Below are 25373 nucleotides of genomic sequence, written 5' to 3'. Positions count from 1 at the left end.
TCCTCTCAAGGCCAAATCACATCTGTGGCATCTAGAATTATTTTTATTGACGTTCATTATATCAATGAAGCCTTTCAAAATCTAAACAAAATCTAAAACAAGGCCTTTCAATCTCTCAGACTGCAAGAAATCAAAAGCAAGAAATAAATGTCTAAAACAAACAATATAATAATGAGGATAAAAGCAGAGAATATTTGTGGGTTTTGTTTGGACAATTATAATCAGTATTTACTACAACCTCCTAAGACCTCGGACATTTTGGCTTTCTGCACCTTATACTTCATTCAGCACAGTAAAAGTGTTTTATACTTTGTTAAACAATGGTTTAACAAAATAAATACAAATCAATTACACAACCATTCATTTTCCATTTTTCATCAGTTCTTAGACAGTTTGGAAGACTTACATAGTCAAATAAAGTCCGAGCAACCTCTTCAAACATTTCCAAAGCAAATAAAGTCAGAGTCTGACTGTTTCTCAGTTAGCCTCATTTGAGCGGTGGCTGCAGCCTCCTGCTCTGTCGCCATCACTGCCACACACGAGGAGCCAGTCGGTGCTCCATGTGTGTCCCCGGCTTCGCCTCCAAGTGCGACAGAACTGTAAACCACACTGGCTCGACTCTGTTATGCACACTCATTACTATTTCACCAGCAGGGGAACAGCAGCATTGACAGCTCCTGTGTCCTCCACATTAATAAGAGAAAAAGCAGCATCCCACACATAAGCTTACAGCGGTTTACCTTTCAATCTGCCAGCGCAGACAGGGACTGGCTGCAGAGACCACACATGCACACACGTCTATGATTACAGACAAACACTTCCATCAAGGTTTCAGTCACAGCAGTTCAACATAATGTATTTACTGTACATGGAATGACAATAATTCAACCCATTACCATCACCTCAAAACCTCTGCACATAAGCAAACAACCACTTGTCATGAAAGCAGAGTATGAACAAAAGCATTGTTCAGCATTCCCAGCAGATGAAAGAAAATCTTTATGTAGATCAAGGATCATATGATTTTCATTTATGAACACATATTGTTTTTGGGTTCCATCATCCGTAAGTCAAAATTTCCTGTAATTTTCTCAAAATGTAAAGATTGAGACAGTACAAATTTTGAGATGATAACCCAAAATATTGATTGATAGCAAAATAAATAAATATTTAAATGAATAAATCAGTGGCGGACTCAAGCTTCCAGAGTAGTGACTATGAATGCAACAAGTTAATCATTTTACTGCAGTTATTTTTGTTTTCATCCAGGCCTTACGCACAGTACACTGTAAATCCAAATATTACATTTCATTAGTTTATAGCACATCTACACTAGTCTAGATTAGTCTGTTAAATTAACTAATCAACTAATCTAAGGTATATTAACTGGACTTGGGCCACATTTAATCTGGCACACTAATAATATAATGCAACTTATTCTTTATGTTAGTTGCACTCCTTAACTACTATTATACAATTTCAACAAACAAGTTATTATAGTTAAATTACAAGTATAATATATTCCTTTCAAACAAAAACCATTTAGGTCAAGTACCTCCATCTAAAATTGTACTTACATGTGTTTTTTTGTTTTTTACATGCTACGTTTATGTGTACAGGGTAGGTTTGTCTGCCTATACAACTGAGAAAAAGACTAAACCAGCAACTTCTGAGGCAATCAATGTGATGAACGTGGAAAAAGTCCTCAAAGCAAATGAACTGTCAATAAAAACTTTAGTCAGCCACTGTGATTGGCTCAAAGTCTGTAGTTGGCACCGCCTTAGTCTGCACAGAGAGACAGCTCAAAAACGTCAGTAAATGTGAAGCTTATTTCTCAATCCATATTTACTTTCATACAACAGGGCAAGGCTGTTCAGCTTTATGACACTCATCATGCAATAAAGATATCATCAGTGCAGTATCTCTTCAGCATATTCCACTAATATCTTAAAGAAACTGACCACTATTCAACTTTATATTGAATATCATACAGTATGTAAAAAAGAAATGGCGTCTTATGGAAAACTATGTTAAAACATCTGACTGCAAACAAGGCTAATATTTTAGAGATCCAAATCAAACTCGAGATAGCTGAGATGAAGCAACTTGGCTCATTCTAAAAGTAGCCCTGAGATTGTTTCTCAGTTGATATACTGTAAACACAACTGTGTGTGTGTGTGTGTGTGTGTGTGTGTGTGTGTGTGTGTGTGTGTGTGTGTGTGTGTGTGTGTGTGTGTGTGTGTGTGTGTGTGTGTGTGTATCTTTATACCTGTGGGTATGTGCATATGCAAGCATTTTATTTTCAGTAACACTATGAAAAAATGTTTTTTATGGCTCAGAGTTCATGTGTGGGTGACTGGGAGGGGAGGATGGGGCTCTGCGGGAGACTTACTTGAAGGATGTGGTCAAAGCATTTCAAAAAAGTGATGCATTATGAACAAAAATCAATAAAGATATGTGATACAAGGTAGCTAAGCTATCATTAGCTTGGTGGAGTAACAGTAAAGCGGTTTTCACATATGAACTGCAGCCCTGAGCCTTTCAACATTACCCGCTGAAGCCGCGTGCGATTCAAATGCGTTTAACCTCCAGGCTCTCGAGCACAAAACTGTGTCTGACTACAGCCATGTGAGAATACAGCAGCTAACTGTCCAGTGAATTCACAGCAAGTCAGCAAGCATCGGATGTCAAAACCAAATGGAACATTTTCAAGAGTGAGAACGCATCGGAGGTGGATAATTACCTGCTCTACATGACCTGATTCAACTAATGCTGACCAAAGCTCTTGCAAAAAGTTTCCTGTATCTCAGGTTATAAAAGATTGTTTAGGAGAATTCATGATGCATAAATTTGTTGTACAATAAAAATAATATCTTATATAGCTTAAAAGCAGATACAGATTGTTTGTTGTGTGCAGCATGGTTGTAATATACTGGTCAGGTGCGTGCGCTCTCTGTGCCTGTGTGGGTTTCCTCCCACAGTCCAAAGATTAAACTGGCTCAAGGTGCAGGGCAAGAAAACACCTCTTAACCTGTCCAGGGTTTTCTCCGCAACTCTGACTTGAAAAGCCAATTAAGAAAATGGATGGATGGATTTTACTTGTTGTACAAGTAATTAAATTAATTAAAGCTCTTGTAGTAACTCTGATTCATAGTGTATTCACACTTGCCATGGCTGCCTTGTACTATGCTGCCTGCAATCACCCAGTACAACTATCAGGGCCTGAGTACATTTCAGTCACCTCCTCTTTCATGTACAGAAGCTTTTGAAAGCCGCTCTCACAGGGCACGGTTCGTGATTTTATGCATTTTGAGCTTTAAATGGGGCTGTGTTTTTACCCTCTCATATGCCTTTTTGATTTGTTAATTAACACAATGTTTTTCACAGAGGCAGTTGTTGTTAAGGAAGCTGGAGTCGGAGTTCATTGTTAAGGAGGAGGGGTGTTTGTGATCCCAGTATGTGCATACCATGCTTAACTCCAACTAAACAACATTCCAGCTCAACTCTTCTGTTTGCTTAAGTGGGCCCAGGCACGCGGATACTACTGATCCCACTGGTCAAACAAACTGGAATTTGGGGTCAAACATGATTGAACACAGTATGGATTGTTTACTAAAATGACTTTTTTGGTACCAATCCTATAATCTGTGGGGTCCAGGGTCACCTGAACAGACTGAGGATGTTAGATGAATCACAGAAAACACTTATAAAAGAAAGATCTGCTCTGAGTAAGCCAAATTCATGGTCAAACCTGTTTGGCTAAAATGGATGACAGGAAGCCGGCCCCGCTGATTGGTCAGATTTACAAAGGCAAGCATGGATGAGTGAGTCCTGCCCACAACAGCGTCTGATTCTGAGAGACAGATAATGCTTGTGAGATTAATGTCCTCAGCCCACCAACAGCCCACAGCTTGACCAATCCGCGCTGAGTGGAAATTACATAACAATGAGTGTTCAACACACCCGCAGGATTCTGCTGACAATCCATCTATGCTAGCCCCCTCTTTATCATGATGATGAGGAGCAGCAAACAGAAAGCCTTGCTGTACTATCCTCCCTCCCAACAGCATGCACCTGGTAATCCCAAGCATGATTTGTGGGATTGCATGCAAAGCCATAATACCAAACACAGCAACCAGTCTTAGATAACATTTTATTTTTTAAGGTTCTCCGGCCTTCTTGCTTCTGATTATTTCACTTAAGAGAGTTACAGAAGTAGGAGGAATGAACATACATAAGCAGTGATGTTGTCTTCATACAGACTTCACTTCCTCCTTCCTTCCACTTGCCTAGAAGGAAAGAGTGTGGAGTTGCAGTAGGTGGCAGACAGTGGTGGCCTGCCTGAGATTTAAAGATGTGCAGCTGGGAGAGGATGCTGCTCCTGCTTGCTGGGGTGAGAGGCTAGAAGAAAGAAGTGGTCACAGCTGTGCAAAAACAAGAGGCAACTTCAGGGCAAAGCATAAACACCATATATATTAGTTGGGTATTCTGTATATCATTAATCATGATTATCTCAGTTGTTCAGTGTTAGTTTATTTATTAATTCAGGACGCAATATTTTTACTGAGGCAGTATTTCTCTTTCAATTGACATTTTTTTCTGTCTTTGGGAATATTTAAAATTTCCAGTCACATCTGTATTGTTGGGTGCAGCTACAACCTTGAAGTTTTTTGTGTGTATTTAGAGCTGCATCGTGTGTCCATTTCCTTAGCCAATTTTCCAATTCAGGGTCAAAGGGGCAGCCTATCCCAGGTACGTTATAGGTGGATCACCAAAATATCACAGGGCTAACATACAGAGAAAGACAACCACTCACGTTCGCACCTATGACCAAATTAGGATCACCAATAAACCCAACATGTATGTCTCTGGACTGCAAGAAGAAGCTGGAGTACCTGGAGAGAACCCACACAGGCACAGTGAGAACATGCCACCTCCACACAGAAAGGCCACAGGCCAAATTCGAGCCCAAGAGGTCACAGTTCTAAGCACCAGACCACCATGCTGTGCTGTGTTTTCACATACAGCACTTGTTTTCATCAGTTAATCATCAAATTGTTGTCTTTCTTCACAAATAAAATTTTAACCACTAGAGAAAAAAAAATAGTCATAACCATCTCAAAGACATATCTTTATGTTCGGCTGCTTTCAGTACTACTGGTATTTGTTTAGACTCTCTCTCCCCGATGGATCTTTCTAAGTTAACTTCAATAGTTACTTTCCCAAACCAACATGTATGTTAGACTCCATTCCTACTAGACTGCGCAAAGACGTATTACCATTAATTAATACTTCAATCTTAAATATGATCTGTCTTTATTAGTTGGCTATGTACCACAGGCTTTTAAGGTGGCAGTAATTAAACCATTACTTAAAAAGCTTGATGCAGCTGTCTTAGCAATTATAGGCCAATCTCCAACCTTCCTTTTCTCTCAAAGATTCTTGAAAGAGTAGTTGTAAAACAGCTAACTGATAATCTGCAGAGGAACAGTTTATTTGAAGAGTTTCAGTCAGGTTTCCGAATTCATCACAGTACAGAGACAGCATTAGTGAAGGTTACAAATGATCTTTTTATGGCCTCTGACAGTGGACTCATATCTGTAAGTGTCCTGTTAGACCTCAGTGCACCTTTTGTTACTGTTGACTATATTATTTTATTACAGAGATTATTTTTTCAGCCCCACAAATCACAAACATGGTGTCTAACTGGATACTTACTCTGGATGGCATTACCTTGGTCTCCAGTAACACTGTGAGAAATCATGGAGTCATTTTTGAGCAGGACATGTCCTTCAGTGCACATATTAAGCAAATATGTAGAACTGCTTTTTTGCATATGTGCAATATTTCTAAAATTAGAAACATCCTGTCGCAGAGTGATGCTGAAAAGCTAATTCATGCATTTATTACTTCTATTTTTTTTTACTTTATTTATGAATTTTAATATACAATTTAACATATCAGGCTCAACAGATACAAGTGGTATCTAAAAAAAAAAAAATACAAGTCAGCCCAATTCAAGCCATAAGTTTGAAACAACAGCTAATAACAATCTTAATCCCAGACAGAAATGTGACAAAATGAAGAAAGAAAAAAACAAACAAAACTTATTTCTTCTAGGTTAGACTACTGTAGTTCATTATTATCAGGCTGTCCTAAAAGCTACCTGAAAAGCCTTCAGCTGATCCAAAATGCTGCAGCTAGAGTACTGACAGGGACTAGAAAGAGAGAGCATATTTCTCCCATATTGGCTTCTCCTCATTGGCTCCCTGTTAAATCCAGAATTGAATTTAAAATCCTTCTCCTCACATACAAGGTCTTGAATAATCAGGCCCCATCTTCTCTTAAAGACCTCTTTGTACCGTATCACTTATAGAGCACTTCACTCTGACTGCTGGCTTACTTGTGGCTCCTAGGACCCTTAAGAGTAGAATGGGAGGCAGAGCCTTCAGCTTTCAGGCCCCTCTTCTGTAGAACTAGCTCCCATTTTGGATTCGTGAGACAGACCCCCTTCTCTATTTTTAAGATTAAGCTTAAAACTTACCTTTGGGATCAAGCCTTCTTTTCCTTCCCACTGTCACCAAGTGTGTGCTCATAGGTGGCCGTTTTGATTGTTAGATTTTCTCTGTAATCTTTCTAAGGTCTTTACCTTACAATATAATGTGCCTTGAGGTGACTGTTTCGTTGTCATTTGGCACTATATAAACACAAGTGAATTGAACTGAACTCTGCATGTGCCACGTCATATCATGATATCAGTGATATAGTGATGCCATACATTTATGGTTTCTAGCGCACACAAGAGCAAGACAAGCCCAGACATGTCTGTGACTGAGGACTGCATGTCAGCCTCCAATGAGGATTCAGAAAAAAGGGAGCTACTTCAACAACCTCCAAAGCAACAAAGTACTTCGCAAAAAAAAAAAAAAAAATGCAAGAAAATTGTTCCTGCTAAAGGTGTAAACTGCAAACCTGTTTCACCACTTTAGGCAAAAACGCAGCGTTGAAGGCAAGTGAGGAGAAGATATGAGAAGGTGGTGACATGTGACTGAAAAGTACACAAATGACTCAACTGAGCATCACTGGAGTGCTCGCTAGTTATAAGAGCAAACGGTAATGCATTTACACGGTGGAAAAGCCGGGCTTTAAGCAACTGGTTAAAAAGCCCAACCTAAGTTACAACATCCCAGGTAGAAAAGATTTTTCAGTTTTAATTTTATTATTTGACAACCTACTAATTCAAAATCTCTGCACACCTGAATGTGCAGCAGGTACATTGGAAGAAAATCCCACAAAAACAATTAAATCCAACTCCCGCACACTGTCTCTCTTACCGCCAATCCATTTAGGCTTTTAAATTATAACCAGGTGCATGATGAAGGTCAATAGGACAAACATTGTATTTTAATAAATGTACTAGGGGTAAAGTGAGACATGTGTGGGTGTTGGATTTAATTGTTTTTGTGGAAATTTTATTACGAGACAATACTGTGCAGGCTGATGCAGAGTTACAAGTTTGAGTTATTTTTCTACTAAACTAAAGTGTTAAGCAGTCACGTTATACTTTCACCTAAAATGTCCAGGGAAAACACTGACCTAGGCTAGTTTTGTGCTCATACTGTATCACTTATAATAGATTTTTTTTTTTACTCTACCTTTTGAGCATGGAAAAAAAAAATCTGCTTAAAGACTTGCAGCTCAACATTTTTTTAAACAGCAAAAACAGCAAAATATCAACCACTGATATTTGTAAATGACAACTTGTTTGGCAGTGGCCCATTTCAGTCAATAAGGTGATGTAGTGTATCTCCATCTAAAACCTAAAGATATTCAATTTAAAGTGTTTAAAATAATAATTAATAATTAATATTTATTAATAATAAATAATAAATTATGTCAGTAGAACTTTCCAGTGTTTAACCCTCTGAGATCCAAGTCATCATCGGTGACAACCCCAACCCTGCACAGCTGATTATTTTGGCGATTATCCGCCAATTTCATGCAAGACCACTAAAGTTGCATTAAATTAGCATTAGTTTCTTCTTGTAGAGTTTATTGCAGATTCACAATATGCGACCAGTTTTGGAAAATTTATTCCTGTTGCACTGAGGGAGTGTTACATAATCTGTGAGTAGCTGTGCATCCCTCTTATTCATACATTATTCTAAAGTTGCACACATCAGCAGTCAGAGGTGCTCGAACGCACTCAGCCTGTATGACTTGTGCGTGTGCTCTGGTTCTTGCTCCTCCACTCGTGTGTGTTAATATGCTCCCCATGAGGCGCTGCAGGCTGTGGTAATTATAGAAGCTCAGCTAGCACACATATCACAAGAGAGAAGTGAATTTAAAGCAGTGCACTTCTAGCTTGAACACAGCGCTATATGCATGCACACAAACCAACACATATACTGAAGATGGCTGTGCAGATATTAAACATCATGCTGATTGCATTTTTCATCAAACTCTGTAAAACAGATCTCCTTTAAATAGGTCTCAAACTTAAACAGAGCTGACAAATGTGTATTTTCTTTTAATATAAAATATGACTTCATGTTTCTTCAAGAAGGCTTCAATTTTAGCAGCAGAGCCTGGGCACACTTAGGGTTCAACAATGCTGATTTAATCCACCCCCACCACAGTCACAACTGTAATACACTTGCCCAAATATAAAGGGCTTAACCCAGTTCTTAATAAAATCCCAGTCCTCACACACGCTGACCAGCAGGGTGTCTGCGAGTGTGTCAGATAAACTCTTTGGCAAACGATATCTCCATTAGAGCCAACAGGACAGACAAGCCCAGAAGATGGAAGATGAACATTCCCTTAACCACGCTGAGTCGTCATTATTGGTTTTTAACAGTCTGATATAGATGTAAGGTGTGCCCACTCTGCGTGAGCGCACAGCAGGCCAAGGAGGCAGGGCCTGTGGCGCGCAGACAGTGTCATTACGGAAATGTCAGTCAGAAGGAAGGAAAGGAAGGAGAGGAGGAGAGGGCCTGAGGGTGGGCGAGCGAGTAAGAGGATACAGAAAGAGTGGGGAGAGAGGGGGATGGCGGCAACACATTCATGTTCATATCCTTCTTTTAGCCCAACATTTGTTGTTTGGCTTTTTCCACTCAACTGGCTCTTCAATGGCTGCGCTGCACGCAATGTGAGGGCTATTTTTAACAGCTGTTAGGCTTTCGCTCATGTTACCTAATCAAACCCACAACAAATGTTGTTTTTTAATATATAAATAAAGATGAGAGATTAGGGCATTTTTCATTTTATGCCTTTATACGATAATGCCAGCAGACATAACAGAATGAAAAAAATGACTCTGGAATATCAACAAAACCCCCTAAATTGCGGATGCTGTAGGTCATGGTCACCACCGTAACCCGCAAGCCAGCCAGCCAACTCAAGAGATTATTATTTTAACCCACAAAATGTAATATGAAATATTATTTCACCTTTGCTATAACGAGAGATAACAGGAATGTAAGAGAGAGCAGGTGGAAGACGTGCAGCAAAACCCAGGTCGCTGCATTACCCTTGTGCCATATGGGTCACCTGCTGAGGTAAATGGCACCCTAATATGGAATATCTACAGCCATGGACTGTGTGTGAAAAATGAGCATAGTGAAAGAACATCCAAAGTGTTTTCTTTATAATGGCCAGGTGGTGCTGAGTCTTCCAGCTGCAAAAAAGAAGCCAGACTGTATAGCAGTCCATGGCTCCCTCAATCTATGACCTCATTAAGTGCTTTTCCTGATGAGTGAGTTCTAATGTCTCACTCATGGTAATTTTATACATTATGATCCCCACTAAAGTCAAAAAGGAGAAAGAAAGCAGGGTCTACCTTTGAGTGACAAGTCGCTATCGTATGAGTATGCAGTGTCCTTCAGTTTCTCCGTCACATCCAACTTTCGCTCAGAACGACCAGTTTCAAAAACAGAAAGATGGTGGTGGCCAAATTGCTGCTTTTGTTTAACTAAAAGTGCCAAGAATAGTCTAAGGTGTTTAATAATCTGATGCAGATCACTTAATAAAGTACTTATTTCAGTACTAAAAGGGCACACACATAATGCAGAGGGATAAAGGGCACTGGGTTTTTGCCTTCTCTCTAACATTGTGCTCTATTCACTGGTTAATTGCTACCAACAGAATATCAAACACACAATGCTACACAGAGAAAGTTGGTGTTTTTTTCATGTACAAATGGACTGATTGACCAAACTTTAAAAAAAAAAAAAAAAGTTTCCTTTATCAGGCAGGATTATAACTAACAGGTGAGATGGAGCATCCATTCACTTCTAGAAGAAGTTCAAACGAATAAAGTGAAACCACTTAAAGACTCTCCCTACAGTGAGAATCACATTTTAATCTTGTTAGCATGTCAGTGGGCCGTCTTTTTATATATGCTTGTAGCTATGAGCGAAAGCAGTAATGGTTTAGATTCTTTGGACTGGAACCAATGGCAGTCTCAAAAACAGGCATTCAGATGACCAGGGTCTCATAACAAATCATCAGCTTGTCAGAGCTAGTGACTGGAAACAAGGTTTATCAAACATTAGCAACAAATTATCTGTTGTTTTTAATAACACAGTACTATCAGAAGCTTAGTTTTCTATGCTTGCTTCAGCTCCACTGCTTTTTGCTGCTTTCCACATACTTGTAGTGTTTCTCCTCAGTTCTCTGTTTCACTGTGTGCATTACGATGAACAAGAACACAGAGCAGACCAGACACATATCGAGTATAAGAGGAGACACAAGTTAAAAGAAGACATCTGAGTTTTCAGCATCTTGTTATATTACTGTAATTCAATTCAATTTTATTTATATAGCGCCAAATCACAACAAACAGTTGCTTCAAGGCGCTCTTAAGTGGAATAAAAGCTTCCAAGCTGGTGTTATTCAGTCTACATGCTTTGTTTACTTTTAGCAGTTTACACTTAGCTGCTGTCCATTGTTTTCCCACTCAGTGTGGATTTTTTATGCTTTTTCTCTCCCCTGAACCACTGAAACAGCAGCTTCTGTTTTCCAGACCCTCAGAGAGTTTACCTCTCTTGCTTAACAAAATACTTCTGCAGAATGGACCACTGGAGCATTGCTGTGTCTCCTGATGTGTTGCAAAAGAACTTGCCACCGAGTGGGGCTCATCAACTTTATCCCTCTGTCGTTACTACAGCTCAGCACATCACCTTTATTCCTGAAGATCAGTACCAGTACACTTCTCCATTCGTCAGGCATCCTCTCACTCTCCAGGAGCAATCTGGTCAAAAAGTCCACTGCCCTGTCCTAGACATCGCTATACCTCCACAGGTATGTCATCTGAACCAACCACCTTTACACTCTTCATAGCTGCTCTCATTTCCTTCTTTCTAATCCTCTGCACTCCCTAATTCACTAACTGTCCTCCATCTGCCCTACTCTGTCTATCTTATTTTCTTCATTCATCAGATCCTCAAAGTACTCCTTCCATCTACTCAACACACACTCAGTGCATTTCCATCTCCATCCTTAACCACCCTAATCTGCTGCACATCCTTTCCAGCTCAATTTCTGCCTAGCTAATCGATACAAGTCCTTTTCTCCTTCCTTAGAGTCCAGCCTCACATACAACTCACTATAAGCCTTTTCCTTTGCCTTTGAGACCCACAATTACTAAATGAGACAAATGTGCAGAGATACTTGCAAGCCCCTTTAAAGTACAAAGGGATTATTTTCATTGAAAAATGTTTAAACATGTAGTTTTTATGAAGACAGATCAGTTTTCAGAGGTTTAATCATTTCCAGAAGGGGGACTTTCAAATTAAACATTTTTAAGCTATCACAGCACCAGACGGCTGTAACTGATCTTCATTGGGGGTACCAGACTGCTGACAACATAAAAAAAATATACTTTAAATGTTACATCTTACGAAACAGTGCAATGAGCTTATTTATTAAGCCTGATAGGACACCGAAGCTGCTGCTATATAAATGTGACCCAAAACAAGCAAGGCGAGTCTCCAGGGCTGGGATTAGAGAGATCAGACCAGCTGCAAGGCTGCGCCGCTGCTGCTGCTACACATGTCAATTACATAAATGCAGCTTCCTGTCTCTGCGCCAGCATCGGGACCTTATTATGCCTCTGCTGAAGCTCTGATCCATTCGGGACTCAGTAGTTCAGATGAGCAGGTACTCCGCAAATGAACGCCCTGTTGCAATGCAACACTATCACCGTGGTGACCAACTTTTACTAGGAAGACAGGATTTAAAGGTTGAACCACCTAAAGCAGGCATCATAAAGCAGGGATTCATTTTCCCCAAGGAAAACTGGGACTGTTGTGGAGGGCCATACCAATAAGCTTAAAACAACATTAAAATTAAAAATATTGAACAGAATTGAGTTCAGCTTATTGATGAAGCCCTCAATAGTCCCAGTTTCTCATGTGACCTCTTGCTAAAATTACCTCCCCATCCCTGACCTAAGGGATAAGAAAGGTATAATTCTGGATTTATATGCGCTGAGACTAGTTTCAAGTGTGGATTTATAAACATTTGGTTAACTAGTTGTACTGAGCCAGAATAAAGTACAAAGCCTGTATTTCTCATAAGCAGTGCAACATGTGGCTCTGATGTGTTTTTACAGACAATAAAAAGTTTATGAGAAGCATTTAATTCAACATTTCATCAAATAATCAGTAGTGGACTGATTATTTTATGAAATATCAAATTAAGAAGGGAATAAAACCAGAAGGCAAAATGTCTGCACAATAATTTTCTGTCAGTCAACTAATCAGTCAGCAAACCAGCCGAGTACACAATCCTTTAAACAGTTTCCGCCAACAGCTTGCAAGACAGGTGAAAATTCCAGGACGTCTTTCAGGAAATTAAACGCCACACCTCCGCTAGTGTACCTTGTTGAAATGAAAAACAGCCCGCTGGTTTCTTGTTGCTGGCAGGTTCAATGTCACAGCATAAATATACACTAAAAGCTTCAAAGGGCGAGACTGGCCCCACATGTCTAGCTGCTCATGTCAGCTGTGCTGCTGTTAACAACACCTGAGAGGTGTAGCCTTCAGCTCAGAGTCAGTGGGGGTGGGGGGGGGGGGACCATTTGGCTGATTGGTGTCAAGTGTGACCTGTAAATGCACCACAGACAGGCAGCAGTTACAAGGCAGGCAAAGCCATTAGTGACACATGTGGGTGCTTACTGGAAATGTCCCCCTCAGCACAATGAGGGTGGAACACAATGCTGCTGCGCTGACAGCCCACAGCATCTGGGGTGCACATGCGCGACACCTTCCACTGCTGACCGACTGTCAAAGCGTTTTGTCACAAATGAAGAGTGGTCGAACCCAAACACTGTTGTGACATCATGAAAGACAGATGAACGATGGCATCTGATTTGTGTCAGATGGTTCCTGCTGCACTGCTCACAGAGACAGAGAGAGCAGGGTGAGAGGTCTACACCATCTCAATGAACTCAGCTCATCTGAACTCAATCATACATTGCCAGTTTATTGGGTACAGTGTGGTCTTGATAAGCACTGACCAGGGAGGGATTAATTACTGATAAATACTCATCACAACAGTATCAAAACCTGCCTTGAGAGGGCATGAGAAAATAATGTCCAAGGGCCACAACTGTGAAGCACTTTGGTGAATGTTTTTTGTATTTAAACACACTTTATGAAAAAATTAAAGTGACCTGATTGAGACTTAAGGTCATCTTGAGGCTCTAGTTTTAAGGAGGGATAACATTTTGAAAAAAAAGTGAAATAAATAAATCCAACATTTATTTTATTATTCTTAATTTTGCCAATTGTCTGACATGCACCAATACACAGACCACTGATGAACTACTTATACAGCAGTTCAGAGTCACTGCAGTCATTCACCTCGAGGTTACTCAGCAAAGTGCTGCCTGTGATTGATTTCTGCTGAAGTTCAAACCAAGCAACAGAATGGGGAAGAAAGGTGATTTAAGCGACTTCGAATGGCTGTTTGTGCAGATGGGCTGGTCTGAGTATTTCAGAAACTGCTGATCTGCTGGAATATTCTCACACACACACACACACACACACACACACACACACACACACACACACACACACACACACACACACACACACACACACACACACACACACACACACACCTGAAAATTTCAAAAGTGAAAATATCCAGTGAACAGCAGTTCTCTGGAAGAAAAAAAAAAAAGCCTTGTTGATGCCAGAAGTCAGAGGAGAATGGACAGACTGCTTTTAGCTGATAGGAAGGCAATAGTAACCCAAATAACCACTCATTACAACCAAGGTATGCAGGAGAGCATCTTTGAAGACACAGCACATTGAGCCTTGAAGCAGATGGGCTACAACAGCAGAAGACCACACCAGGTGCCTCTCCTGCCAGGAAAGTGAAGCTGCACACTCTCACAAAAATTGGACAACAGAAGATTGGGAAAATGTTGCATGGCCTGATGACCGGGCAACATTTTTACAAAACATTTTCTACCCATAGGTGTGAATGAGAGCATGAATGTGAGTGTGAAAGGTTGCTTGTCTCTCTGTGTTGGCCCTGCAACAGGCTGGCGACCTGTTCAGGGTGTAAGTTGCTCCCCAATGCATCCACTGAAGTATTTATGCATGTGAATGTTAGATAGAAAGCACCTAGACGTAGAAAGAAGTACTTGTATGAATGTGTGTGAATGGGTGAATGAGGCATGTTGTATAAAGAGCTTTGAGTGTTCAAAATAGAGTAGAAAAGCGCTATAAGAACCAGTCCATGAGACTTGATTTCAGCTCCAACATTCAGATGGTAGGTTCAGAATTAAACTACATGAATGTACAGATCCATCCTACCTTGTATCAACAGTTTAGGCTGGTGGTGGTGCTATAATGGTGTGGGGGATATTTTCCCAGCACACTTTAGATCTCTTAGTACTGACGGAGCCTCATTTAAACACCACAGCCTACCTGAGCATTGTTGCTGAATATGTCCATACCTTTATGACCAAAGAGTACCCATCTTCTGATGGCTGCTTCAGAATAACACAGCATACGACAAAGCTCAAATGATCTCAACCTGGTTTCTTGAACATGACAGTGACTTCACTGCACTCAAATGGCCTAAACAGTCACCAAATCACAATCCAAGATGTAGTGGGATGGGAGCTTCGCATCATGGAGGTGCAGCTGACAGCAACTGTGTGATACTTTCATGTCAATATGGACAAAAATCTCTGAGGAATGTTTTCAGCACCTCGTTGAATCGATGCAACAAAGAATTAAGTTAACATTAAGATTAAGTTAAGTTTTGAAGGCAAAAGGGGGTCCAACCCGGTACTAGCCAGGCACACACAGCACCTACACTTAGTCTGATATTAACTTAGCGTTTATCCCTTTTTTATTAGCATGACTTGCAATTCTTCCTAAGCGCAGAAGTATCAAGCTTGAGTGAGCACAAACTCTCTTTGCCATCACATGATTAACAAACTACAAGCTTGTTTCATTTTCAGTGAATATGTAAACACATTTCATAAGCTGCAGTGAACAGGTGATGCAAATGAGGCATTTCTAAACATTTCAAGAAATGAAAGTACTTTATTTTGTAGCACTAGCTGTTTAATTGAACTAAATTATAGTCTAGTGCATTACACCTTTATTTCACTGCAGTAGTTGTACTGGACTGTGCTGATTTAGGGTTGGGGTAATTTATAGTGTACTGATCTGAATTTAAAAGAAATAATATACTGAGTGGAAACCACAGAATAGTAAATAGAAGCCAACCTGTCCCATACAGCATCTGTTTCACTCTTTAGCCACGTAGTCAAAAATACTAAACAAAACATCAGTCTGAGAAGTCAATAACAAACATTTCTTCACCAGCCTCTATAATTTACCTCTTCTCAGCAGCCTATAATTTCCTCCTTCTCCTGAGTCAAACACAGCCTCTTTGTAGCTCACTATTTAACAAGATTGTGCACTTGGTTACATAATGACGGCGAATACGAGCCCCAACCTTACCTATACCTGCTGTTTGACTCCTGCTGCTTAAAAACACGTCTCTGATGGAGCTACAGGTGCGGACAGTAAAGCTGGTGGCGAGGAATAAGCGCTGATCCGTGGCTCTGATTTCATTCATAAACACTTTCGGATCCAGTCGTCGCGTTAGGACCGCAGCTCACTGACAGCTGCCCCGGTCAGCACATTTCAGTTTCACCATCATCCCAACAACAAACCGGTGCGTTTCTCTTCACACTCCTCACACATGTACACATTCACGCTTCAGTTTCACCGCACCTTTCGGTAAATGTCGCATACAGCTGACTTTCTTACCGCTCAGCGTTTCTAGGTCCCTCGGAGATCCGCCCGCTGTCTCCGGGTCCATCTATTTACCGTCCACCCAGAATGGTACGGTCTGGTCTTGTGAGCGTCACACGTCACTTCCGGAGCCTCTGGCCCGTGCACCTGTAAAGCGGTTCACGTGGTCAAAGATCGTCTATTGAGTGCATGACTGAAGCACATCAGCATCAGAATTTCTATCAGTTTGGATAACAAACATTAGGAGGGCGCATTGATGGCACTGAAGGCAAAAAAAATGAAGGGGCCGAGCACCAACAACACCGTTTTGTAATTATATCATTAAGGCCGACTGCAAACTACAAGCTCATTCACATGAACTGTGATTTTCAGCAGGAGCATAAAGAATAAAGCTAACAATAGTATAATAGCATTGTTAAAGGAACCACCGGTCCATGCTGAAGACGTTGTGAGGTTGTGCAAAATTATATATACAGGAGTGATAAAAAAAAATACTATAATAATAAATGCAAGTTAAAAGAAAGACTGAGATTGTGCAAAAGAGAATTCTATCAAATAGCAGTGCATATGGAATTAATAAATAATATCTATACTATAAATATGAGGAACAGCAGCAAAAAGGTATGATGCAGGGTGGATGATCTCTCAGTATCTTATGGAATGATTTAATTTTAAGGCAGCCTGAGTAAACGGCTGCTGCTAAGGATGTTTCCATCAGCAGACAGATAGCATTCTTGCACTGGATTAACAGAGTCAGGTTGTTTTGGTGATAAACTCGGTTTTATTCAGCACTATGCACCAAGCAATATGTTGATGTTATTCATAATTTGTGCAGATTGAGATTAATCAAATAAAGTTGCATACAGTTGATTTGGGGCTTGAAGGCTTTTCAGAATTTAATTTTGCCCAATTAAGGGATGTAAGCATAAACGATGTTTGGCAAACAAACTATATAGCCCTTTGAGATAAACTTAATTTTCTATGACATATTGTAAACAGTTTTTACTTCCTAAGGCTTTCTTGATTGTACTGCTTCATTACACAAAGTAAACCAATAATATCTGCTGTAAATCAAGTCTCAGTTTAACAACTGGCAGTAATTTCCTGAAGGAATGGTTGGTGTGTTCTTTAATTTAAATTTCCAATTTAAACCCATTTTTAAGGATATTGCTAAATTACATTTTCTCTCTCTTAAGGCTCAATAATTCATTATATCTCACATAGCATGGTAAACATTTTCCCTTAACACTGCGCCTTTACAAAGACATAACTTTTGGCAGGGCAACCCTCAGCCCTAGAAGGTAGGAGTGCACACTCTACACATTACACAGAATTTATATATTCACTGAGTGGACAAATCCCCTATATGTAAAAATTTTCCTTATGAATTAAATTTTAGGTGCAAATTTTAAATTGTCAAAATTAAAAAAAAAAAAAAAAACATGCTGAAACAGGAAGGACAGAAAAGGGCAGGATGGGTAGACCTCCAGGATTTTGGATCTGAGCAGTGCTGTCAGTGACTTTACTGAGTGCAAGGCCCGAAAGATAAAGTTCTGATGGGTGAGTAGTTTGTCCTTGTGTTTTTGTAAAGGACTGAAACACTGTTACTGTCTATATGTTCAAAATATTCACTCATACTGTATTGTGTGTGTGTGTGTGTGTGTGTGTGTGAGAGAGAGAGAGAGAGAGAGAGAGAGAGAGAGAGAGAGAGAGAGAGAGAGAGAGAGAGAGAGAGAGAGAGAGATCTATCTGGAGACTGGTCCATTGGAAATGATTATTGAATGTGGAATTCTATAAATAAGTGGCTCCATCTCAGTTGTCCATGAGAGAAATACGTGATGAGATGAGAGGTTTTTCCACAAAATTAAAATGAAATTCTTACACTTTAGGTAAAAATAATCTAATCCTGGGGTCATTTTCAATTTAGGTTATGGGCTCCTTACACTAGATTTGAAGTGTAAGGAGAATACAAAAATCTGCATCATTTTTTTTGGGTGAAAGAACTGAGTACATTTTGGAAATGCTGACATTTACTGAACTAAAATGGACAAATAATTGCAGTTTTAGCAATATGTGTCCATTTATTTGTAGTCAGTCCACTGTTTAAGATCTAAAGTTGTATATTTATGTGTCTTGTTGTAATGTTTTTAACTGTAAAATGTTTACAACCATGAATTTGTCAGTCTCTTTTCATTCCTCTAAAAACTTCCCAGTTTTTACAGAATTTGGCCCATCTGAGTAAGTGTAATGGAAGTTTGTGTGGGGTCACTTATGTAATGCCTTTATGCGCTTTTATACCTGTGATTTGTGATGGGTACACTCATACAAATACCAAAGGGTATACTGGGGGTTTCAATTTAGTTTCTGTTTGAAAATGTTTAGTTTTGGTTGAGTTTTTATTAGTTTCAATGTTGCTTTTATCTTTTTAAGTGTTGTTTTATTTATTGCAAATGCAGAGGCAAGACTGAGGAAAATGAGTGTAGGTTTTACAATAAAAACACAGCGCTTTCTTAAAGCAATTGACTCAGAAGTCTCAGCAAACATGTTCAAAGCCTCATCATATGAGTTATAACAAATGTTACCAAATGTTACCAAATCTAAGAATGTTTCCTTTATGTCTTTATTCAATTTTAGTTAGTTTTGCAAGTTCCCAATAATTTCAGATAGGTTTTTATTTTAGTGAACTAAAATGTTATTCTCAAATCTAGTTTGAGTTAACTATAATAACCTTTGTACACACTAACGCAGGGCAGCGGTGACTCAATAAGGACAGAGGTTTTTTTTTTTGTTTTTGTTTTTGGGTTTTTTTTTTTTGTGCAATCGTGAAATAAAATCAGAGTGGGAGGTCTTCGGGGTTTTTTCGCCTCTCTTTGACGCCGTAGCTAAAAATAGCGTCTTTGCGCTGCCGGTGTACGTGGAGACAAATAATAACAAATTAGAAAGTGAGGGAGGTCAGGACGCTACTGAAGCGGCGCTGCCAGCGCTGCGCACACAGTTTAACACTCAGGTCATAAAGTCACACAACAAATTCACACGATTATGTAGTTAGTACACTTTAATACACGCGCGCGCGCGCACACGCACACAATCAGGATGACTTCTGACTATACTGGGATAAATGATCGATTAGGAGGAGGGAAAGCAGCGAGCAAGGAGGAGGGTGTGAAACCGATACTGCGCCATCTGGCCACCTCTGGCTGCGCCAATGAGAGCCCGCGGAGGCTGCTCCGAAACTAACGTAGCGCTGCACGCTTGGCAGGTGGACAAAAACTGAGCTCACAGCACTCATAAACAAAAGTGTTTCACAAGCTTTTCTGCGAAGCAGTGAAGATAAAGGCTGCTTTTAAACAGAACAGGAGAGAGTGCGACACAAAAACGCCTCCATTTACACAAACACAGAGGCAGAAATTATTTTACCAGTGAGAATTTAAACGCAGCAGTACTACAAAGTAAAAGTGCTTTGTTACAAGTAAATACAGAAATTTTAATCAAGTAAATAAGTACATATCAAAATAAAAGTACCGTGTTGTATGGTCCCTTAAAAAAAAAAAAAACATTATTTATATTCAGCAAGTTATAAGATTATTATTAAATCTACTGCAGTGACAGAAAATTGCATTTGATGTTGCAGTAATAAATATACTTCACAACTCTTATGATAGCTTATGGAATAAACTAACTCCTGCATAGTATTAGACAGCCGTAAGTACAACTACCCTGTACGGTGTTAGTGAACTTCAGCCACTTAAAAGGGATCCCTTATACTTTTTATGCCATACAGATACTAGATGTACATATAAGAATGATGAAGGCTCATATTAAGTTTCTAATAATGAGGCCAGTGCATGCATGTACAAGTAATTCCTATGATCCAAAAGTAGTTTTTTTATTGTTTTGTTTTATTGTTTTGTTTTTTTATATTCTGGCTCTGTGTGCCATCACTGAGTATCCCTAATATGGTCTGAGCACAGACAGACGATAATCCGATTGGCTGCATCAAGAGTCACAAAAAGTTTGAGCTATGAATCACGCAAAGCTATTCTAATGAGCTATAAATAAAAACACAGAGCTGTGAATGAGCATAACTGGCCCCCTTTATTCATTCTTCCATCCATCTATTTTCTGATGCTTATCCAGGTTTGGGTTGCAGGGGCAGCAGTCTAAGCAGATGTTCTTCTCCCTGGCTGCCCCCACCAGTGCATCCAGGGGCACGCCGAGGTGTTTCCAAGCCATAAGCTCTGTGTGTCGTGAATGTCAGAACTTCCCGTTGTGCAGCGCAGCAACCAGCCGCAGCCACTCTCTTTGGTTTGGGCTAAGTGTGGCTTTGCTGCTCACCTCCTGCCACTGAAGATCGCCGTGGCTGCTCAGCACCTAAGAAACAACAAATAATCACAACATGTAAGTGCAGAAAGGAGGGAATGTAAACCAGTCCACCAGACAATTTATTCTTCACACTGTAAAATGCTGGATGTTACCATATTGTTGATGTCCACAATTACATTGCTTTTTCTGTCCAGGTGAATGTTTAGGACAGTCATTTCCACCCAGGCGTTATCTGTGTTCCTGCAGTCATCCACATAACCTTCAAACACCTAAAACCAAACAAACATGCTCATCAGCAAATTCATCGGGCCAGGAAGGGCTTTTTAAAATGATCATCACATTAATGTGATGAACGAACAGACTCAGCCCTGTAAGGTCAGGCAAGATGTTTCCCTTTCTTTCTTGAATAAGTGCTTAAGAAAATTTATGAATGGTAAGTTAATACTTCTTACGAAGCCACAAATTTAATCTAAATGCAGAAACACCAATCCACAGCTGAGTTCAGTCATCTTTGAAACTGTATCTTTCAGATTTTCTTCAGGGCTTGTTGTTCATTTCTGCCCTTTTTACATCAATAGCATGTGGAATTCAATATTACAGCATCACAAACCTTCTCAAAAACAAACAAACAAACAAAAAACAAACATATAGCTAAAACACACTGTAATGCTAAGTGTATCATATTTGATACCTGAGTTTTTGAGACCTTCATCAGATTTATTTTTCCTGAAAAACCTGAGTATGCAATCAGACACGTGCAGTGCTACTGTGAGCAATAAATTGCACAAAAATGCTGACTGTAGCAAAAACTATGCAAAATGCTTTTTTTTTTTTCCCAGAAGGTTCAATAAACACTCCAGTTTCAAAATTTAGAATTTCCTGGGAGTTATTTCATGCTTCAGGCTTTACAGGGTTAATTATTTTTCTCAGGAAAAACAAACAAGTTTGCAGGTCCAACTCTCATTTTATTTATTTTTGGTAATAATTGATAGAAACTGTGGAGCTTCTGAAGTGTGACAAACAAGCCAAAGTTTGAGAACCTCTGACTTCTGCCTAATTTTTATTCCTGATCCATGTAGTGAGGCCACGAGGTCTCTGGTTACCACCTCTGGTTTGTGATGTTCTCAAACTTCAAACTTTCTGATGGTCAGCTCAGGAAATAATTTGTTTATCTTTAATGCTTACATTTGTTATTTAATAATATTAAATCTGTTGTTTCACTAATTTTACTAAACAGTATTTGCATGTCTTTTTTTATTCCATCAAACAAAAACACTGGGGCTGTTCTTGCTGCTTTCTCTACATGTTGTGGTCTGAGTGTTAACATGTTCTTGAATCTAAGCTGTTCTGCTTCACTGCTTTGCTTTGTGTTTATTACTTCTGCAGCTACTTTAAAGCTTTAACACCAAAGCTACTTACCTTTTTTCCCTCTGATAGGTTCGCGTTGATGGTTTCATACAGCTCCTTCCCCATCTTTCTTTTAAGCCTTGGTGGCAGGTGATCAGCAGAGTCAACAGGCCCCTGAAGATTAAAAAAAATTAAAAAATAAATAAATCATAGAAGAATGGGGCATGTGTTTGAAAAAGGGCAAAAAAAAAGCATGAATCACTTTAAGTGGACCAACAATGGGACTCACTCCAGGTAAAACCAAAGTTCCTTGACTCTCGCCCCGAGTTGCCAGGTACTCCAGAACTGACCTCTCACTGTCTCGCCACCTAAAAATCAATCAAAAGCCTCAGCTATTTCTGTGAAAAACAACCTTTTTAAAAGCTCTGCAAGGATATTAGATGACCTACCGTGTAATCACAAGTTCTACAATGAGGTTTGGACCCAAGCGGCTCAGTGCCCCTTGCCCCCTGATGCCTGTCCTCCCTCCTGGGTTTCTAAGATGAGAAGAGCCTTAAGACATGCTTGTGCAGTTACAATAAGTGCTACTGAATGGGTTGTATATCTCTTCTCATGTCATACCTGTAATTATCTAAGGCTTCTGGTTCTGATCTGTAGGGAGAAACAATAGAAGAAGAGCATACAGAGATTGGAGGAGGCGGTCTTGTAATTACACAATAAAAATCAGAGGAAGGCCAGAAAGCTTATTTTACTTTTCTCAAATAGGTTCAACCTGAAAGCTGGTTATTGATTTGTCACTTAGGGCCATTCATTGCCTGCTAATTAATGTTTTTATAGATATAATATGCAAAGTAATCCCTTTTAGTCATCAGTTATGACCTACTAGAAGAATGTGGTTGCTGACCTCTGCCTCTATTTTCTCTTTTTTTATGTAACCCTCAGTCAGTAATAGTGCACAGGGTGTCTGAGCAGGACTCTCGCTACTCTGCTTTGTGTTGCAGTGTATGAAGTGCTTACAGGATGTGAAAAACAAACTAAACATATTAAAAAGCTACAATACTCTAATTAAAAAAAAAAAAATCAAAGTTTCAAACAGCTCATAAAAGCTAATGGTAACAGAAAATTATGGCTTCACACACCCATCCACGTGGTCTTCATTCTCTTTAGAGGTATAATAAGTTGGCATATATGAGCTGAAGCTGACCTGGAAGAAAAAAAAAAAAAAAAAAGGAGATAAAAGCCACCTGAATTCCTGAAACATCTATCAGTGCAGGGACTTTCTGAGTACCAGCAGCTGATGACCTTGTGGTGGAAATATGTGAAATACCTTCCAGGGCACCTTCTCCTCAGGCACGGGGAAGCGCGTGAGTTTGCTGTCTGGGTAGTAAAACTGACGGGAGTTCACATGGTAACTGCTTCCTTTCTCTGGCGTATTATCCAAAGAATCTGGGGTCTCATCTGCTGTATCTGATGCTGCAGGTAACCACAAATGTGGGCGCAAACAACAGGAGATTTTAAATATTTGGCAAACCTCAAACAGTGACATGTAAATGTTGAATAAGGAATTTAGGTACTGACTCAATGACTGTGTGTCTTTTGCAGTCAAACCCTGAGATTTCAAACTGTCCATAATCCACTGCAGGGCTTTAGTTGACTGGCTGACCTGATCAGACAAAGTAAATACTTCTGTAACTGCTTAGACAATGATGAAGATGACCCATTTTTCACAATCAACAAACACACATGGCTGTGTCAAAAAAAGTGTGCCATGTCTTTAGTGGATCAGGTCACACTCCCGTAGCATAACGCCACATATTACAGACACAGGTGCAACATTTGTGCCAACCCAAAAATCAGGTCACAACCTGCTCTTCTAGTTGGGCCAGTCTTTTCACCATGGCAGCAGAGCTCGTTTCCCCTTCTCTCTCCAGCAGATCAGCAATGCTGGAAACCCTGAAGAAACCACCAAGAATAGTATGAGTATCGGTTTAAAAAAATAACTCCTAAATCTTTAACTGAATATTAAGCAGCAGCCACCTTTAGCTTTATATTCAGCAAACAGTGGTATCTTGTTATCAAATACAAACAGGAGATCATTTACTTTTTAAATAAAATAGTTTAAATCACTGTGTGTTAATATAAAATATGATTTTGTGAAGTATCTCCACTCCAAATTACCCCAAATGCATTCAACTGTGTGCGATATATATATAAGGTGCTTAAGAATGGAGAATGGTCTCTTGGTCTCTAAAAGCTCATTAAAAACAAATTAAAAAGGTACAATCACACTTTGTTTGGACTGCCCATTACTCAGTTTTATGAAAGGTGTGACATGGACAGCAGCAGCCTGGAGATTCGCCATGCAGCGACATTTGGCTACATTACTGCGCGATTACTTCTGGGCTGTGTCCAGGATGCGTCTCTCCATGCTCTGGCTCTGCTCCTGCCGTGCAGACAGCAAGTATCTGTCCTTCATCAAGGCCTCCCAGGACAGCAGCTCCTCTTCCTCTATCTGGGCGAGCTCATTCTCTGAAAAACAGCATCACATGCTTTGGATCACTGCATAATCTGATTCTGCACATCCACACAGACAGAGAAACCTCCACAACAGATAAACTGGGATTGAGTTAAACAGAAAGAGCAGATACTAGCTGCTTACTGACCTTTTGTTCTGCCTTCATGTTGTTTTGTCTGTCCTCCATTGATTTCTGTTATGTTTTCTGTCTTTTATCTAATGTTTTTAGTTTTAGTGTGTTTTTTCAGTATGATAATTCTTTTAAACAGAAATTAGGCTGCTGTTTAAGGAACTGTCAGGGTCCACAGTTGATCTCTGAATAAATTAAAATTTCTGTGTCTTTACCGGTACGTTCTCAGTAGCACTTTACATAAATAAACACTAAAAACAGGTAACAGAACATCGACCCTGAGCAGAGACAGTGGAGATCATCTGAACTAATAAAATTATTAAAAGGTCATACTCTGGTCACGCTATGATGAGGATAAATGAATCCATCCCCATGAAAACCAGGCAAGCTTCACCTGCTGATGAACACCGTGAGATGTGGCTGAAAGCTCTGAAAATTGTGTTTTTTCTTGTATTTTTTCTTGGTCAAAATACAGTTCTTAACAAGAGCACCGCTGAGCGGGTACCAACACTCGACTGTTTTGGATTCGTAAGGGGCGGGGTGTCAAAGTGCTGTTATAGTAAAATAAGAGTGTTTGATGTGTCTAACTTGAACAGTACGCATCTGTGGTGTGAATTTGAACATCCTAGGTGAGATCATTCTTGAGTTCTGGCCAATGTTAAAGTTTCTGTGGAACAGACGGTGCCCGCTGCCACCACCAAGCCTATGACATTAGCTCGACTTTTTCTTCAAAACAGTTGAGCTAAAAATAAATGATGAACATTAG

At 39.7% G+C, this 25373-nt stretch overlaps 2 protein-coding genes across 2 annotated transcripts in view; both read right to left on the bottom strand.

Moving 5' to 3' along the window:
• The window catches only part of map3k13 (mitogen-activated protein kinase kinase kinase 13), a 40141-nt gene extending 24041 nt beyond the window's left edge, over window positions 1-16100 (bottom strand). Inside the window, exon 1 of the mRNA XM_030757983.1 lies at window positions 15996-16100. The gene's annotated coding sequence lies outside the window, so the exon portion shown is untranslated. The remainder of the gene's footprint in view (window positions 1-15995) is intronic.
• Window positions 16101-19446: 3346 nt separating this feature from the next.
• Window positions 19447-24643, bottom strand: LOC115800685 (transient receptor potential cation channel subfamily M member 2-like). Its single transcript, XM_030758179.1, has 12 exons — window positions 24622-24643; window positions 24359-24491; window positions 23828-23915; window positions 23541-23625; window positions 23290-23435; window positions 23102-23166; window positions 22584-22613; window positions 22412-22498; window positions 22252-22330; window positions 22035-22136; window positions 20768-20884; window positions 19447-20663 (listed from the first exon to the last, which is right to left on the bottom strand). The coding sequence occupies exons 1-12, from the start codon at window positions 24641-24643 to the stop codon at window positions 20547-20549; spliced, it is 1071 nt and encodes a 356-aa protein (XP_030614039.1). The 3' UTR covers window positions 19447-20546.
• Between the last annotated feature and the right edge of the window lie 730 nt (window positions 24644-25373).

The sequence above is a fragment of the Archocentrus centrarchus genome, chromosome 21, assembly GCF_007364275.1.
Source record: "Archocentrus centrarchus isolate MPI-CPG fArcCen1 chromosome 21, fArcCen1, whole genome shotgun sequence".
NCBI classification, from domain to species: Eukaryota; Metazoa; Chordata; class Actinopteri; order Cichliformes; family Cichlidae; genus Archocentrus; species Archocentrus centrarchus.
The sequence above is the reverse complement of the archived record's forward strand: the minus strand, read 5'-3'. Positions and strand labels throughout refer to the sequence as shown.

What these genes read in the sequence shown, in the direction of transcription:
- LOC115800685 (XM_030758179.1), bottom strand. Translation starts at nt 24,643, where the DNA reads ATGAAGGCAGAACAAAAGGTCA. An exon ending in AGGAGAAGGTGCCCTGGAAG is followed by an intron (nt 23,167 to 23,289) that starts GTATTTCACATA and finishes TTTTTCTTCCAG; the next exon opens with GTCAGCTTCAGCTCATATAT. An exon ending in AATGAAGACCACGTGGATGG is followed by an intron (nt 22,614 to 23,101) that starts GTGTGTGAAGCC and finishes TTCTCCCTACAG; the next exon opens with ATCAGAACCAGAAGCCTTAG.